The following is a 13,635-nucleotide window of genomic DNA, read 5'->3' as shown; positions in this document are numbered from 1 at the left end:
GGGCGGGGGACACGGGAAAATAGGTTTTTCACATATTACAGGAGAGGGGATGGCGTAAAAATTTCGGAAACGGTCGTACAAATGCATACAAATTATGTGTAAAAGGTTTGTGGAAGAAAAAGTTTAGATTTCAAATTTGGGGGGGGGGATATGGGAAAAAGGGTTTTTCGCATATTACAGGAGAGGGGGAGGCTTAAAAATTCCGGAAATGGTCGTACAAATTCATACGAATTGGGTTCTTGAGTTTTACTAAATTCAAAAAAAGAATACTAATTCATTTATGTTAGGGGGACATATGTCTCTGGCCCCTCTTCAGTATTTTTGATATAAGTCAAATAATAACGTCATACAAATTCTGAAAACTGCCGTATAAATTCATATAAATTGCGTACAGAATATTTGAATAACATTTTTTTAAACTTTTCGTGGTGAGGGGGGCCGGTGACATGGACGTACAAATATTTGGGAACTATACATAGGTGGACATCAGGATGTGGCGGGGCTTAGCCTTCTCAAATATTTAAATAGCCCCTCCAAAATCTAAACTTTGTTAGAAATGTTATTCGTTGTTTTTATAATTAACTGTACTTGCTTCGGCAGTACATTACTAAAATTATTTTAAATCTACTACTAAATTATTCGTTAGTTTTATTATTATCTGTTCATTTTTTTGAAAATCATAAAATAAGAAATAATAAAAATCTATTTACAATAGTATTAACTAATTAGTTCGGCTAATTGCGAAAGAAGTTTCAGTGTAATGAAAAAAAAATAAAAAATTGGCTAAGGACATCGTTTGTTCAAGATTGATCTTTCATTACTATACCTATATTGAAAAAGATATGTCGAAAAATATAAAAAGTGATGATATTTTGAATATCTTTGCTGATACAAATAGATATTTGTCATTAAAATAAAATATTGATAATTTTTAAATATACGTAATTTAGTGTTTTTTTTAATACAATTTAAACATATCTATATTTTTAATAGTAAAAGGTTTTACTAGTGTTTGTGAAGGGGTATTGGGGCGAAGCCTCTACGGGTTATTTTACATTGAATTATTAGAGCCCCCCCAAAAATTCAACGAAAAGTCCGCCTATGGAATAATAGCAACATATACGATAAAACATTCTATGCTAAACTATATTAAATATACTTAAAATATACTTATATCATTTTAATATACGGCTAAACGAAATAACCATAACTATTATCAATATTTCAATACAAAGTTATAGGTATCTTACATTAAAAAAAAAAAATAATAGTAATAATATTACTGCCATATTAGGAAAATTGTAAAAAACAATTTTGGCGTCCCCCTGAAAATGGCACCTTGGACGATCGTCTGAGTCGTCTTACCCTCACGCCGGCCCTGTGCGAGATCTTCGAAGTGACTTCTCGTACCGATCGGAAAATTAGAGCCGATTACGAGCTACTCCGAGTGTTCACAATGATTACAAGGGTCCCACAACTCGATTGTTTTAGATCGTTCTCGACCATACCCCGATCGCGGACGAGTGCGGTTCAGCGCGGGAACAGTTTACCGGTAACTCGATATCACCGGCGAGTCTCGATTCATTGTGAATTAATGTTTCCGAGCGAATCCGTGCGCTCGCGAGCAGGGAAAACGAGTTACATTCACAAAACATACGTATACCACACACCGGTGTTGGTTGGTATTGTACGTTGTGCACGTATTATTCCACGGGCGCTCGTGGACACGTACACGGGGCGGCGTCGCATGCGCACAGTCGCGGGCGGGGACAACCGGTACTGGCCGGCCGTGACCGACGGTACCGCCGTGCTGCGGCCACCGGGATATGCGACCGGGGCACCGACGTCGTCCGCCCGTTGTCAGTGCGCGTCCGTCCGACATTCCGCCAGCACACCCATCCGAGAGAGCACCGCAGGAGAACGAGTGTGGGAGAACAGCTGCCGCAACAACATCGCCGTTGGGCCACGATCATCTAGCATCAGTCAACGTCGTCTCCGCCGAGCAATCTTTCCGGCCGAAAACATGTGGCATCGAGTCTCGAGATTTCCCCAGGTGATCTTTCGTCTACCGTTATTACATCGTTGCGCCCCGTCAGTCCCTACGCGAAACAACGTCTTCGTAACACGTTTTCCCGTTTTTTTCTCTTGTTTTTTTTTTTTTTTTTTATACGCTTTTCTCCTTCCTTCTCTCTCGTGGTTGCTGCGACACGGATGACGGTCTTACCGCGAGCATCGCCGGTCGGCCATCGCCGTTTCCCTGCTCGCGCAACGCTCGTCGTAATGTTAACGTAGTGTTGTTAACGTAATGGTGGTAGTCACCGTTTAACCCAACGATTACCGCAATGATTGCTTATATATTATATTATTATTATTATTTTGTTCGAATCGCTTGTTACAGAAACCCCTCGTTTTGTGCTGAAATGCTCCTTATGTTTTATTTGCCAGTTCGCGTTTATGAGATTTTTGTTTAGAGAAAAATCTCCACGTGTGATTTCACTTAAGGTGTTTTTTCGTTAGTTTCTTGGAACTTTAATGTTCTGGACTTATGGTTTTCTGTGATAAGTGATTCAATTATCATAATGTGCATTGCTCGACATCGGAGGGTCTTATTTATAGTTATAATTAAGTTCCCTTATCCTCAGCTACTGTATACCTGACGTAGAAACAAACCAGTCAATATAGGACTCTATGGTACCACCATTTTTACCAATAACTCGTTTGGCCGTTGTCGATAGCGACAATTTATTTTACTTTTTTCCTACGTTTACGACGATCGCCGATAGAACGTTGATTCGTTGTAGTCATTTAATATTTTATATGTGTGTATTATTTTTTTTCCGTGTTATTAAAATAAAAGACTGTTATATTAGTTGATTATCATACCGATTGTGGATGTATTAATATATTAAGTATATAGAACAAAATTGATAACGGAGCGTCTGACTTAGAACAGGCGTCTTTCGCGACTGTGTTGAGACTGATTCTGTTATTTGTTAGAATTGTATCTTAGTGATTACATTTAAATATTGATTATTCATTGTTCATAAGCAATAATTATTCATAACAAAGGATAATAACAATATTTATGTTTTGTATCGATTCATCAATATGTACTATCACTATAAGATCTTTCCTTTTATTAATATGAGTACTACCAATCCGTCGTTGTAGTAGAGACTCACGATTACTAGCCATTGACTATTTATAAAATTATATTAACTAGGAATTCGGAAGAATATCATAAATTTTGTATTGTTGTTAATCAGACCAATTTATGACCTTTTGCTACTATAAATTGGAAAAAAAAAACATCCCCTACGTTGAATGTTAACTCCTCAATATATTTTAACAAAACAATTTTTATCATAATATAACTTATTATATTAATATTATTATCACTAATAAGGTTAAATCATATTATGTTATCTAAAATAATGTTATATCTAATAATAAATAACTATATTTGAACAATTTCTTCGATAAGGGTGATAAAATGAAATAAATATTTTATAAATGATTTCAAGAAGAAATACAACAACAAATATATTATCATAGAAGTTTTGAATAAATTAGTATATTTTTTAATTTAGGAGATTGTTAAATTATTACTGTAAACTTGTTCTCATTAATTATCATAGTTTTGTTTTGAACTTTTTGTAAATGAAAGTATGAAGTTGACGTAGGTTCATATTAGTATTTACCACAGACCACATGCGGCCCTTGGGCCGTGAGTCGGACATCCTTGGTGTACATTATCGGGTGGGTACCAAAACAATTATCATACGTATAGAGTCGTAAGTAAGAAAGGACGAGAGGTGCAATTACTGGTAGGGCACAAAATTGAAAAATTTGCATTTTATGCTAAAAATTGCAACGGTCAATGTTGTATACTTTATTTACAAAAACTTTAACGTCCTTTGTATTATATGAGGTAAATGTTAAAATTAATATCTATTAATAACAATATTTTTAAATTAAAAATACATAAGAGCGAGGTTTAAAGTTTCGACCCAGGCGCAATATTTGTTTGTTACGGCACTGTATACATACCTATATAGTTTGATGGTGCATAGGTGATGTCAGTGACGGCAAACCAGTTTTATCTGTGAACAATTACTATTACCTTTCACTAGAAAGGATGAAAGGAAATATAGAAATAATTATTATAACATTAGTGATTTAAATAACCATTGTTTTTGTTCTGGGCAGATATTTTAATTCGATGACTTAATAATTGGTTCAGTTTTCTTTTTTTATCGACGTGTTTTCAATATTAAAAACATAATCTATCATGTTATCCACGGATTATAAAATATTCATAGTACGTTTGTGTATTATTTAAAATGTTTTATAAAATAAATATACTTAATCATAAACTGTCAAACAAATATTTTATTATTAAACGTTAATCGTTAAACGTTCGTTTGTTATTACGAGAAAACACTGTAATGAACTACATCGTGCAAATTATATGAAGTTACAATGATTTCGTTATCATAATTTTGTCCAAACGTTAAATCCCCAATTATCACGCCTTTTGAATATCATGCGATCTATGGAGGACGAAAAATAAACAAATAATCGATATGGCGTGAAGAAGTTAAAATATAAATCCTCGTGAAATCGGCTTATACTTTTCGGAGATCCACCTTGATATTAGAAAACCAACATTTTTTTCGTTTAAAAGATTAAATTATATTTAATATTTATTCAATGTACCTATATCGGTATACGTATTATTGATATAGTGTTTATGTTAGCATATACTGTCTTGAAATATTGATTTATCTTAAATTCTATTATCGTTTTCTAAAAAAATATATCGTATAAATATTACCAGAATGGTAATCGGTGTTGGTATGATAACTTTTAATAGTATTAAACAGTATTTTAACAGTATTTAACAGTATTTTCACATACGTTATAATATTATTCCGATTTCATCTCTGTGCAGATATTTTTTCGAAACATTTAATTGTTATGTTATGTAGTTTTTGTATAGGAATATATATGATATACCTTGTGTAGTATAGTGAGTTATAGATAATGCCCACAGCACAATTTTTCGTTGAGTCGTTCAATGACTCTCAACAAATTAACTTGAATATACTGTTATTCGTGGCATATATTCCGTTGTTTTATTTTTTTCGTGAAGTATGTTGATCAATGATCAAATTTTTGTTTACAATTTTTGCTCTAATATATTTTGTTATATATTTTTTTGTTTATATTATGTGTATGTAAAAAATAATAATAATCACTCTCTTAATGTCTTGTGAATTAGACATTTGGTTCAAACGTGAATCAATTATCGATTTATTATCATTAGAAATTACAAATCAGCGCGAACTTTTAGACATGGTCATTAGGCTCGGTTATTTCGTTGAATTAATTATCAGACGAGACGTATCTACTATTTAATTTTTCGTCTAGATAAAATATTGAACATTTTTCACAAATTCTGTGTTTGGTCTATCTAATGTAAATCTTTATACGGTTTATCTTTCTTTATCCGTGGAATTGAGAATAAATAATTAACTCGTTTTACCGATCGTACGTGTTTTAACGTATAAATAAAGTACTGATTAGTAAAACACAATATACATTTTATACATTGTAAAACTGTATTACACTGCACCGAGTTCTTACAATAGACACTATGTACGATGTATTTAATATTATAATATTATTGTTTCGAAACAAATACACTACTAACCTTTATTGTTGTATTTTAACAGGACGGGATAAGGAAAAGGTATGGTAGAATCTACGAAGGCCAAAAAGAAACAAGTACATCTCGCAGGTACGTATTTTTTTTATAGGTTCTCGTATTTGTTATTGATTTATTTATTATTTGTGTGATCTACAATTGCTTTCTAATCTAAAGCTGTTTAATATAGATTTAATATATAGTAATATCTAACATCTTACTTTCGTTGGACTGACCTCTCTTTCCTACATACAAATAACGATTTTATAACCGCGTAGTAGTTATGCTGTTTTGAAAATTAAAACAAGAGAATAACGTTCACCGCGTACACAAAAACATGCTTCGGATAAATCCAAATTATTTTCAAAATTCAATTTTAAAATGTAACCGATTCAGTGATCTCTTCGTAATCAACAGGTCTCACAGAACTCAATGCACTAAAAATTAATTAAATATGTGCATACATATTCAATGTATAAAGCTTAAATATTTAATTATTTTATAATAAAAAATGTATTTATTAGGAAAAAATTTGAAAAATGGATGATTATTCAAAAATGTTTTTTTTTTTTTTTATTAAAAATAGTTTGGTTTTATTAAAGTTGACATGTTAAATATTTAGAATAAAAAAATTATGATAAATAAGCGAATAATGCATTTTGTATATTTCTGATTGCAACAGTGACCGCTCTTAGGAAAAATAAATCTTTTATTGTTAAACGGATGTTAAATAAGACATTTACAATCGATATTCCATGACATATAATAGGTAAATAAACATAATATGCATTCATGTATTTAAAATCTTGAAATATACGAAATCATGAAATTTTGAGCCCCGATAATTATGTATAATATACATAAATAATATACACATAATACAATAATATAATACGTATACATTTTTTATAGATCGAAAACGTTGTACAGAATATTATCTAGTCGCTCTTTGATTATCGAGTCTATGATAATACGCTATTTTTTCTTAAAAAAAATTTTATCGTGCGGGAATGTTCACGTTTAACATAATACTTGGGGTTTGCTGCGCTTATAATATGCATTATATTCATGTACACATTGAAAATCATTATATTTATATTTCCATCAGGTCTGAAACCGGTAGTCGCGTGGGCGTTGTGAAACCGACTCAGTTCGGTTCTGATCCGAGTCCGATGATACAACTGGACGACTTACCGCCTCGATCTCCGCCGCCGCCTCCGCCTAAACCGACGCGTGGCCCTGGAGAAAAAACGAGTTCGTCACGCGATCACCAAGATCCGTTTACTCAGCCGCACTTCTTTGATTTCGCTCCAACATACATGCAGGAATATGATTTCGACGACGAAGCCGGGATATATCATCTGATCGCGTCCGAGACGAGATACGCTGAGGTTCCGCTTACTGTGCTCTTAACCCAGAACGATCCCTCGTTCCCAGAAAAGCCTGCGCCCAAATTCAAGCCCATGCCCCAGAATAAGCCCGCGTCCAAGGGAAATCCCATGGACCGGCCCGCTCCGACTACGAAGGAAGGCAATCCCACGGCCAAGGACAGTTCCACGGCCAAAGGCGTTCCCGGGGCACAGACCGCTCCCAAGACACAGAGGATTTCTATCAACGAGAGTGTGAACTGGGCCCAGAATATGTACGGAGCCCAGACGATTCCCGGGACCAACAGGAAGAAAGACGATCATGACCATGAATTTCTCGGAAAACTGCGTATCACTCGTATCTGGTCGTTGACCGAACACGTGGAATATTTCGTATAAACGGAAACAGCGGAACTGAAACAATGCCATTACAATTATCATAATCATATTATTAGAATTAGTATTTATAGTTGTCATATGAGCTTAACGTGTATAATTAAATACTGCGGTCGGGATGCACTTGCCGTTACTTAAAATACTTTGTATTACCGTTGCGCATTTCACCCGAAACGCTGTGGATTAAATTAGTAATTTTATATTTTATATCGTCGGCATATGTATTTTTTAACGGATTTTAGGAATCAAGGCAATTTTTTATTTTTATAACTTTCAAAAATAACCGTCGATGACCGCTACTCTTTTTCATATAGATATAATATTTGCTTGTATTTGCATTTTTAATTATTTTTGTTCATTTTAAATCATGAATTAAATAAAAATTAAAATTAAAAATATAGTTTAGTCTTAAAAATTATTAGTGTCAAATCTTTATATTCGAAATCCATGTTTTTCAACTTATCTCTGCGCAGTTAAGAGTGATGTTTGAAATCCGGATTCGTAGATATATGAATAATGTTTTTCCGTCTGTAGTTTATCATAAAAAAATTTAAATGACGGAATCCGGATGTTGATGGACATCATTGTTGGTTACATGCACCGAAATACATCACCGATCTGATATTTCTTGGTCGAAGCTAAGGAAAGCTCTTCAAAGGCATTGCTCACTTAATTTATATTCTGCAGCAACCATGACGTGGTATAAGTACGAACAACCGTACCGTCTTGTATGCAATGTGAGATATAATTTTGATGGCTAAGTAAGAGTTAATCGCAGATTGCGATTGATTGTAACACAATAAAACAATCGTCCAAAAGATTTTTCAGACCGCAGAAGTTCCAATACGTCGGTAAACAGTTCATGACTGAACTGGAGATGATTCAACGGTAGATAGTACTATAGTACTATCGCCTTTACGATAGTAAATGCGTTATTCCTACTGATGTTGTAAAAACTATTTCTCGACGAAATAAACCACATAATATTTCGGCAGAGAGGCAGTGTTGTACATAACCTTTTATTTTTCACGATAACGTTGAGTGTTTAGTAGCTTTTAATTTTCACCAGCACTTATAGAAGTTGTAGATCTGTGGAAACTGCTTGTATGTGTGGTACCGGGGACAGGTTTTAAAAGTTCAATAATATTTTTTTGTTTTATTTGTACTTTTATACATAAAATGGATATTTACTACGATAAAAATTATTTCAGTACACGTTGAAAAAATAAAAAAATGTATCTACCTATGTAGTGATTAAAAAAAATTAACTAAAATAAATGTAAAATTATAATAAAATATAAAAAGAAACAGTAATATTTAATACTATTAGCCACAGCAAGTCATAAATAATATCGTTTACAAATATCTAAAAAGTATTTTTAACATTGCATCACATTTGATGGATCAATTTCATCAATATCAATGTTATATTTTAGAATTATACACGTAATTTGTTTTTCACATTTAAACATTTAAACATTTAAACTCAGTTTATCGATTTAAACTAAATAAAAATATACCATAACAATTAAGAACTATAATTGCAGTCATGTAACTAACGAACATATCGCTATATCGTAAATCGAAAGATATATCTTTTATAGTTGAAAATAAAAATAAAATAAAATTTTATCACGAATATAGAGCATTGCACCATGTTAAATCCAATAATTTTTACTTCAATTATCTCATTTTTGTACACTAAGCACGTAGGTATTATAAACATTAAATTTTGTATTATTTTCTATAATATGGTTTTTTTAAAAGTCATTTTGTTCTAAAACATTTTTTTTTTTTTACACAAAATAAAAAGCCTCGGATGTAGTAGGTGATATAATATAATTATATGAATTTAAATTAAAGTAAATAAATACAAGTATGTGATGTAAAGTAAAAAAATTAGTCTAATGTAAGTTGATACTTATATTTTGTTTGTTACCTAAAACATTTTATTTTCTAGTTTTCTATAAAAATTGATATTTCATAGGTATTTATCTACGTCCAAAGTTGGTAAATTGCCTCACGTATTGTATCTATTTCAAAACGAGCTCAACCGTTTCATTTAAACACCTTTGTTGCAGTTAATAAGAACATTTTGTTCGTAATAAACGTATAATAATAATCATAACAATTACATATTTACTCGTATGTGCTAGAACAGATATTTTGTTGTACTTGATACGGTTGAAATTCGCGTCGGATATAGTTACCAGGTTTATGATTAGTTACATCAGTTATAAATAGAATCCGGATTTGTATGCATTTATATGATTTTAATGAGTGTATAGAGTTTGATGGGAGTAAGAAATGTGGACGGTTTGTGTGACAGAGAATACATTGGAAAAAATTTATTTTGTATATAAATGCATATTTTTGGGATAAAAGTATATTTCAAGAATTTCAAATATTTAAGCATAGGTACTTTTTATAAATTAAACCATTTATTTAATTAAACCAATTATTTAATTTTTTATACATATTAAATTAGAAACTAGATTATGATTTATCAAATATACAAGGTGACAAAGCTTCTACTATAAAAAATAAATTTGTTCTTAATTGTATGACAAAAGTAAAGGAATTCAACAAGTATTAAAACAAATTGGATTAATTATATCAGAAAAACAATGAAATATAGTTTAGAGAAAACTTTACTGTTTGCTCTATGGCCAATATGAAACATGTATCACTGATATCAGTAGATATAGATCATTAAGTATTTATAAACATATAATAAGTGGTAAGACAAATATGACGACCGAACACAGAAAAATATATTATTATGAAATGTTTTTGTAAAAAGTAAATATCATAAATTCTAATTATTAATTAAAACATTTTTATTAAAAAATAAATTTTTATTTCTGTTTTTTAAATAATTTTTTTTTTAATTAAATTTTGTGTTTCGTAAATATTTGCTAAAAAAATAGTATTAAAAGGATTTAATACATTTTTATTTTTTTATTATTATTCCTAACTAAAATATTTGTTCTATTTGTTGAATATATGTGCAAATATTTGCTTTAATTCATTTTGTGTTGATATCTTTACTGGAAGTATTAAGTTTATCCAATTGAGTCGCATTAATATTTATGGAAAAAAAATTATTTAAATGCATTTATTTTAGGTAAGAGCATATTTTTGCATATTATTAAAAACAAAACAAAAAAAAAAAATATCAAGCGCATATTTAAAGATTTTTTAATGAATAAGTGCATACTATTTTAAGTTTTTTAAGTACATATAAATCTGAACCCTAGTTATAAACTATAATATTAAACAAATTTTGTTCTTTGACCGAAAAAATACATAACTCGTGTACTTTTGAAACATTTCGATAAAATATACTTTTCAACATAGTTTATTTTTACGACTGTTTGATTATTTCGATTGTTCGATTTGTTTTTGAAAACTGTTCAGCATCATTTATTCTTCTTACTGTATAAACATGTTAAATATGTAATTATCCGCTTTATTGGTTACAATACTCGACGATTTCGATAATCTCTTACTCTTGACAATTACGGTTGTGCGTGATACAACAGTCAGCCTGACTATCTAACCTGGTTGTTCGATATTACTTCATAGTTCACTCGGATACGGTATTCTTAATCCGGTGTTGTTACAACTTCTAAACACGAATTACGACCCGAGAAATACTGTAAACGAATTCCGCGATTGCACTTACATTTTTCAATGGTAATAACATATATATAGAATCTTGAAAACTTTTTTAATTTTCCATCCACGGATCTTTACCGATCACAAAACTTATCTGTATACAGCACCCTCTAAATATGATTACTCCGGTTTACTCTAGAAATATTGGATAGTAATTTTTTTTTCTTCTTCGCATACCGCTATTATTATTAAACCACACTCGTGTTCGTTTTCGTGCGTCTGACGATTACGAAGCGTTGATAACGACGTAATTTATATCGTTGTACAAATTTCAATTTTGTTTCTCGATCATGAAAATGGATCCTCGTCAAATCGTTTTTCAAATCGTAGTATGATGAAAAGCATATCTACCGTGGCGCCATAGGTGAATCCAGAATGTGACAATCGGCGCGATCACTCCAGTAGGAAAAAAAAAAAAAAAAACAATAAATATTCAGAGTTAATAAACGGTATTTAAATGTACCTAATTTAAACCATGATGGTGTTAATCGGAAAACGTGACATTTGCATTTAAAAAATCGTAATAATGTATTGGATCCGTCCTTTCGTCGCATGAACTGTTGGTAAATACTACTTAGAAAATAATTTTCAAATAATGTTTCAAGAGGATTCGTGCGAATAACGCAGGAAACACTCTATTCAAAAACCGTTGTTGGATGTATGCAACAACGAAATAGATACGGCACATTTCTTCGTATTCCGTCGATTGTAATATTTTTTAGAACGGTTCTTGATTGGTAATTTTTTTCTTATAAAAGTCTATTGGCTAGCTACATTTTGAACGAATGATGATCAAAGGAATGGAACGAGCTCTTCACGTTATAAATAAATAATAGATTGATATCGTATAACGAAAAAAAAAAAATCAAAAATCCGACACTACGAAGACAAAGTTTATTGTACAATCAGAACACCAACGAAACACGGTAATAAGTTTTAATGACTTAAATCAGTTTTATTTTAACCAATTCGCGTTTAAATTTTTTTATTTTTAAACCTTTAAGAAAATTGTGTCGCAGAAACTTTTCAGTTCGACAACAGGGTAGTAAATATAGTTTTGTTACTACGCTCACAATGTCATATTTTTGTTTTTTTAACTAGCACGCTGTAGTGGTCTGCAGTGGCTTCTTTAAAAAGTTCCACTTGTAGTCACACTGAGGATAAAAAAAAAAAAAGAATCTATAAGTTCAGATTATTTCATAACCACTTAAGACAAGTCGATGTTCGAACAATTTCTCGGTATTCTTTATAGAAACTTTCAATAACACAACGAAAAAATACTAATCTAACGGCATACGAATTTTCAACTCAGTCGTTTTCTTTCTCACATATACGTATCATCTTAAACAAAATCAACAATAATAAACGTTCTTCTGACGTGATAAATTTTGACGAATAAAATGAGTCATTTCGAAAATGTGCGTTTTTCGATTAAAATCCTGTTAAAAAGAAAATATTATACAGGAATATTATTTATTATATTGAAATCCATTGATTTAAGACGATATTATTTTAACGAATCGTTTTATCAATAAATCTTTTTTTTCAGTTGGTTTTAATTCCAAAAGAAATACCTGTGTCCAGTGGCGTATTTAAGTAAAAAGAAAATTATCGTCTATGATATGACAGAGATTTGGATTTTAACTCTTGAGATTTGTGTGCCTATATGTGAATGTATATGGATGAGGTTTTATATTTGAGAGAGGGGTAAGTAACAGCTGTCCCGTTTTTTAATTTTCTTAATATGGTCACTTTAATCTATGCGTAATATAAAGTAATATAAAATATGATTAATACGATCATGAAATAATTTCACTAATAGGTGTGACCTCCCCCCCAAAAAAAAAGGTTTCTAAATACGCCACTGCCTGTGTCGGTATTAATATTTAGCCATGTACTCTGTCGGCACTATTTGTTTGTCTTCGCAATGTTTGCACATCAGGTATGATAATTCTTTAAATATTTTGTGACGTATGTACAAAAATTACGTGATTGGCAATTGCTCGTCATGGGACAAGAATCGATTAAATACATCGTTTTGCAATATTATTAAATAATTTCTTTAATAATTATTCTTATTCTATTAAAATCTAAACACATACTATAGCCGATTTCAATAAATAATAAACTTTAATAATAATAATAATAATTTTATATAATTTACAATAATATATAATGATAATAATACTTAATAGAAAATAAACGGCGTCGAAAATAATAATGAGACGGTAATAAAACACAATGAATTCTGGTACAGCTATAACATTTTTCGAAACAATAAAGTACAGATAAAAATACGACATTGAATTGCACAACTTACATGTTAATCATAAACGTCTACTATACAAGTCGCAACGTTTACAACACGCGTCTGACTGAATCATTCGACGACGAGCAATTGGTATTTTAAATCGCGTCGACAAAACGATCGTCGGACGTGACGCGCAGTATCGTTTTATAAGCCTCGACTTGCAACAACTA

At 31.1% G+C, this 13,635-nt stretch overlaps 1 protein-coding gene across 1 annotated transcript; it reads left to right on the top strand.

Annotated features, from left to right (window-relative positions):
- Positions 1–1,881: 1,881 nt before the first annotated feature.
- Positions 1,882–7,763, top strand: LOC112689783. Its single transcript, XM_025563637.1, has 3 exons — positions 1,882–2,053; positions 5,739–5,803; positions 6,819–7,763. The coding sequence occupies exons 1-3, from the start codon at positions 2,024–2,026 to the stop codon at positions 7,474–7,476; spliced, it is 753 nt and encodes a 250-aa protein (XP_025419422.1). The 5' UTR covers positions 1,882–2,023; the 3' UTR covers positions 7,477–7,763.
- The last annotated feature ends 5,872 nt before the right edge of the window (positions 7,764–13,635 follow it).

Source organism: Sipha flava, unplaced genomic scaffold (assembly GCF_003268045.1).
Source record: "Sipha flava isolate LNK unplaced genomic scaffold, YSA_version1 46_pilon_pilon, whole genome shotgun sequence".
Classification (NCBI taxonomy): domain Eukaryota; kingdom Metazoa; phylum Arthropoda; class Insecta; order Hemiptera; family Aphididae; genus Sipha; species Sipha flava.
This window is presented reverse-complemented; position numbering and strand designations above follow the sequence as displayed.